Below are 6,000 nucleotides of genomic sequence, written 5' to 3'. Positions count from 1 at the left end.
TACTTACACTACTAATCTTCCATCAGCACAAAACATCAAGGGGTCAGTAATATTTAAAGTAGGGCCATGAGAAACTTCATTGTTTGTCTTCCGTTTTTGTTTAACATTTTACAAAAGAACAAAAACAAAAACCCAGGCCCAGGTCAGAGAAGTGAAGTCATTTGCGATCCCAGTGTTAGCATGAAGACTGTGTTCTCCAAGGAAACTGGAGCCCAAGAACATGCCTTTGCTACCTGTCTCTGGATGCATCAGGATGACCGCCGGTCATTGAGGGCTGACTCAGGGTCAGTGGGGGCACAGCCACTGTCTCCTCCCACCCCCCCGCTGCAGCCTATGATCTGCCCTTTAGGTGGGGTTCAAAGACGTTGTCTGATGGGAAGACAGAGGCTGCTGAGGGGATGGGACAAATGGGACCCCAGCCGCAGCAACAATTCTCAGAAATTCCTTCCTGCCGTATCCCTGAGATAATTGATACGTACAACTTGAGGAGGTCACATATAGGGCCGAAGTATTAGGGTCCCAGGGAAATGGGGGAGACGTGCTTTTCCTGCTTTGGCTGCCACCCCTGTCTTTTACAACTTCTCGCACTAAAGCCTGATGAGGCAGCGGGCGTTACCTGGGAATCATTCCGAAGGTCTCTATCGCAAATATCGCCGTTAGGTTACAGAAGCTGCAAATGAGAAAAATAATATTCACGATCAAATTAAGTGCGGTATAGTAAAAGACTCCCTCCAGATCTTTATGGTAACGACCGGATCATAGATAATCTTAATGAAGGTGTCAGTTTCTCGATAGTGGAGAGAAGAGATGCATTTCTATCACAGTTGTGGTGATTTTTCCATACGTGTGACTCGGGCTGCTTGCTGCACATTTCTCAGCGCTTGTCAGTCAGTGCCACCTCACTGCCCTCCGAACATCAGGACATCGTTGGGCAGTGGGTCCCAAGGCGATGGCAAGCATAATGTTAATGGTAATCACAATGCTTCACTGAGCATGAGTGCTCGTTGAAAATGAACACCAGCTGAGCACATGCTGCGTACCAGGCAGAGTACTGAATGCCCTACACGAATTATCTGCCTAAGCCGCAGAGCAACCCATCCTTTTGGATGAGGAGACAGAGGCTCAGGTAGATTAAGCTACTTGCAAGAGTTCACAGTTGTCGGCAGCAGAGCTGGGATTTGAATTCAGGCTTTTCTGGTCAAAGAGCCTGTGCCGTTCACCTGACGTAGGCTGACTCAGGAAGCTAAGAATGTTCGGAACTCGAGACAGGGCACTGTGTTATTATTTCTAAAATTACTGAGTATCTCTCATGATTTAGCAGATTGCTTGGAATGAGACAGGACAGAGCTAAATAAACATCGATGATAGCATTTCACCTATCTTCATGTGGGAGAAGAGAGAAGAGAGGAACTTAACTTGATTGAGCAAAATTAGGGATTTTTACCCAGGTACTTTCATTTCATCCTCAGAATACTCTAAGATAGGTATTATAGACTCATTTTACAAATAAAGAAATAAGCTCAGAGACTAAGCAATTCGCTTAAGATGACATATCTACCAGTGGCAAAAGTAGGGTACAAACCAAAATAGACTCTAGAGTAATGCCTTCAAGGTCCATCCATGTTGTAGCAAATAGCAAGATTTCCTTCTTTTTTATGGCTGAACAATATTCCATTATCTATATAGATATATCTATCGAGGAATATCTATCTATCTATCTATCTATCTATCTATCTATCTATCTATCTATCTATCATCATCTTTCTATATATCACATCTTCTTTATCCATTCATCCATTGATGGACACATGCACTGTTTCCATGTCTTGGCTACCGTAAATAATGCCTCAACGAGCATGAGGATGCATCTTTTCAAGTTCGGGTTTTCATTTTCTTTGGATAAATACTTAGGGGAGGAATTGTTGTTGCATCATATGGTATTCTATTTTTAGCTTTTTGAGAAAACTCCATAGTGTTTTCCATAGTGGCTGCACCAATTTACATTCCCACCAAGAATGCATAGGGTTCCCTTTTTCCCACAACCTTGCCAACGCTTGTCATCTCTTGTCTTTTTGAGACTAGCCATTCTAACAGGTGTGAGGTGGTATCTCTCTGAGCTTTTGACTCATATTTCCCTGATGATTAGTGATGTTGAGTACCATTTCATATACCTGTTGGCCATCTGTATGTCTTGGAAAAACATCTATTCAGATCTTCAGTCTATTTTTTAATTGGATTGTTTGTTTTTGTATTGCATTGTATGAGTTCTTTGTATATTTTGTATATTAACCCCTTATTGGATGTGTGATTTCCACAGGTTGACTTTTCATTTTGTTGATGGTTTCCTTTGATGTGCAGAAGCTTTTTAGTGTGATGTAGTCCCACTTGTTTATTTTCACTCTTGTTGCCTTTGCTTTTGGTGTCAAGTCCAAAAAATCATGGCCAAGACTGAAACCAAGGAGCTTACTATCTATGCTTTCTTCCAGGAGATTTATGGCATAAAGTCTTACATTCAAGTCTTTAATCCATTTTGAGTTAATTTTTGTGTATGGTGTGAGATAGTGGTGTAGTTTCTTTCTTTCTTTCTTTCTTTCTTTCTTTCTTTCTTTCTTTCTTTCTTTCTTTCTTTCTTTTTTTTGCATGTGGCTGTCCAGTTTTCCCAACACCACTTATTGAAGAGATTGTCCTTTCCCCACTATATATTCTTGGCTCCTTTGTAATAAATTAATTGACTACATATGCCTGGGTTTATTTTTGGTCTCTCTGTTCTGTTCCATTGATGTATGTGTCTGTTTTTATGCTGGTACCATACTGTTTCGATTACTATAGTTTGTAGCATAATTTGAAGACAGGGAGTGTGATGCCTCTTGCTTTGTTCTTCTTTCTCAAGATGGCTTTGGCTATTTGGGTGGTTTTATTTTGTTTTGTTTTGTTTGGTCATCCCATACAAATTTTAGGATTGTTCTAGTTCTGTGAAGAATGCCATTGGAATTTTGATAGAGATTGCATTGAATCTGTAGATTGCTTTGGGTAGTATGGACATTTTAACAATATTTGTTCTTCCAACCCATGAGCGTGGACTATCTCCATTCACTGGTATCTTCTACAATTTCTTTCATCATTGTCTTATAATTTTCAGTGTCTAGGTCTTTCACCTCCTTGGTTAAATTTATTCCTAGGCATTTTATTCTTTTTGATGCAAGGGTAAATGAGATTGGTTTCTTAATTCTCTGCCTCATAGTTGTTATTAGTATATAGAAACACAAGTGATTTTTACATATTGCTTTTGTAACCTGCAACATTACTGAATTTGTTTATTAGTTCTAACAGTTTTTTGGTGGAGTCTTTAGGGTTTTCCAAATATAATACCATGTCACCGGCAAATAGTGAAAATTTTGCTCCTCCCTCTCTGATTTGTATGCCTTTTGTTTCTTTTTCTTGCCTAATTGCTCTGGATAGGACTTCCAACTCTATGTGGAATAAAAATAATAGTGGGCATCTTTGTTTCTCATTTTTGTTCCTGATCTTAGAGGAAAGGCTTTCACCTTTTCACCACTGAGTATGATGTTAGCTGTGGGCTTGTCCTATATGGCCTTTACTATGTTGAGGTATGTTCCCTCCATACCCACTTTGTTGAGAATTTTTATAATAAATGAATGTTGAATTTTGTCAAATGCTTTTCTGCACCTACTGAGATCCTTCATTTTGTTAATGTGGCATAATGTGGATTTATCCTTCATTTTGTTAATGTCACATATCACATTGATTAATTTGCAGATGTCAAATCATCCTTGCATCCCTGGAATAAATTCCACTCGATCATAGTATATGATCCTTTTTAATGTATTGTTGAATTCAGTTTGCTAATATTTCATTGAGGATTTTTGTATCTATGTTCATCAAGGATATTGACCTTTAATTTCTTTTCTTGTGGTATCCTTGTCTGGCTTTGGTATTAGTAATGTTGGCCTCACAGAATGAGTTTATAAATATTCCTTCCTCTTATATTTTTCAGAAGAGTTTGAGAAGGATGGATATTATTCTTTAAGTGTTTGGTAGAATTTACCAGTGAAGCCATCTGGTCTTGGATTTTTGTTAGTTGAGAGGTTTTTCTTACTGATTCACTCTCCTTACTAGTTATCAGTCTGAACAGACTTTCCATTTTTTCATGATTCAGTCTTGGTAGGTTGTATGTTTCTAAGAATTCACCCATTTTTTTCTAGGTTGTCTAATTTGTTGGTGTATAATACTTGTTCATAGTAGTCTCTTATGATCCTATATATTCCCTTGGTATCAGTTGTAACTTCTCTTACATTTCTGATTTTTGAGTACTCTCTCTTTCTTATTGAGGTTAGCTAAAATTTTGTCTACTTTATTTATCTTTTTAAAAACCAACTCTTAGTTTCCTTGATCTTTCCTATTGCCTTTTTAGTCTCTATTTGATTTATTTCCTCTCTGATCTTTGTTATTTCCTTCCTTTTACTAAGTCGGGGCTTTGTTCTTTGTCTAGTTCTATGAGGTGTAAAGTTGAGTTGTTTATTTTAGATTTTCTTCTTTCTTTTTTTTTTTTTTAAAGATTTTATTTATTTATTTGACAGAGATAGAGACATCCAGCGAGAGAGGGAACACAAGCAGGGGGAGTGGGAGAGGAAGAAGCAGGCTCATAGCGGAGGAGCCTGATGTGGGGCTCGATCCCGGAACGCCGGGATCACGCCCTGAGCCGAAGGCAGGCGCTTAACCGCTGTGCCACCCAGGCGCCCCGATTTTCTTCTTTCTTGAGGTAGAGGATTTCCTTCCTTTTTTATGGCTGAATAATGCTTCATTGTATACTTACATATACCACATTCTCTTTGTCACTCACTCATTAATGGACACTTAGGTTGCTTCCATGTCTTGGCTATTGTAAATAATGCTGTGATCAACATGGGGGGGGAGGTGGGGACACGTATCTTTTTGAGTTAGTGTTTCGTGAAACTCTTCTAGTAGTGGTGACCCCAGACTCTATGGCATTTTTAGTTTTCCTCCTAGCTGTGGTCTTCCCTCTTGCCTTATGTGATGTTGCCATGTAATTCACTTATTGGACTTTGTAAAGTAGAAATTGTATTCAATCTCATCATTATCCCTTTCAAAAAATGCTTAAACTATTATAATAAAACATTTATATTCACCTATAATTTGGATCCAGGATCTTCACACGAAACACGTACATTCCAGAATGGTCCTCAGGCCAAATTAAATGGTTATAGTTAGACTTGTTGATTATCTCATAGGGTTGATTTAAGTCTCCTGGTTTTCCAATAGCATAAGAGAAACAGTGCTTATAGTTCTGAATAGGAAACAAAGACGACAACCTTAAGATCCTTCTCTAGGGGAAGAGGTGTTGGAGATTGTCGGGGAGAGGAGAAAGTATGCAATAGCTAGAGGGGAAAAGGGAATGAACTGGAGAAGTACACTTATGTTTGCTGGGCAGCATTACAGGACTGTTTTAATCATGAAATTAAGGTGAAACAAATCAGCATGGGTATGTATTCCTTTGACCACAGTCGGCTGCCAAGGCGGATAGTTGGGATTTAACTAGGGTTGCGATTTAGCCACACAAATCTGAAGAAGTGAGAGGGAGGAAGGAATTGAGGGTACACATTAATAGAGTGATATAATTATTGACCATGGAATTTAAGCAACATAAATGGCAAGAAGAGAACTTGGGGGCGCGGTGAGGGTGGTTGGGTCATCTCGAGGTTGAAGGATTGTTCGAAGGTTGTTAGAGTAAAGGCTCTAGGGTTATGCTGCTGGAAGGATAGGATGTGGTGGATGGAAGTGGGATGTTTGGAGCTGGGACTACAGAGGATAATACAATCATTTGTAGGTATCTCTGTCTCGGCATGCACAGATTCTGAAGTAGAAGCAAAGTAACATTCCTATCGTAGGGCTTAGATTTTATGGACTCAGGTACCATACAGGGCACTTTTATTTATGAGCTATGATTTGATTCTCTAAATA

General features: G+C 39.0%; 1 protein-coding gene across 1 annotated transcript in view; it reads right to left on the bottom strand.

Annotated features, from left to right (window-relative positions):
- The window catches only part of CATSPERE (catsper channel auxiliary subunit epsilon), a 175,942-nt gene that overhangs the window by 7,896 nt on the left and 162,046 nt on the right, over positions 1 to 6,000 (bottom strand). The window contains exons 21-22 of the mRNA XM_040636085.1: positions 5,169 to 5,326; positions 617 to 670 (exon numbers count right to left, since the gene is read on the bottom strand). Coding sequence (XP_040492019.1) covers positions 617 to 670; positions 5,169 to 5,326 — 212 coding nt within the window. The remainder of the gene's footprint in view (positions 1 to 616; positions 671 to 5,168; positions 5,327 to 6,000) is intronic.

The sequence above is a fragment of the Ursus maritimus genome, unplaced genomic scaffold, assembly GCF_017311325.1.
Source record: "Ursus maritimus isolate PB19 unplaced genomic scaffold, ASM1731132v1 scaffold_2, whole genome shotgun sequence".
Taxonomy (NCBI): Eukaryota; Metazoa; Chordata; class Mammalia; order Carnivora; family Ursidae; genus Ursus; species Ursus maritimus.
The sequence above is the reverse complement of the archived record's forward strand: the minus strand, read 5'-3'. Positions and strand labels throughout refer to the sequence as shown.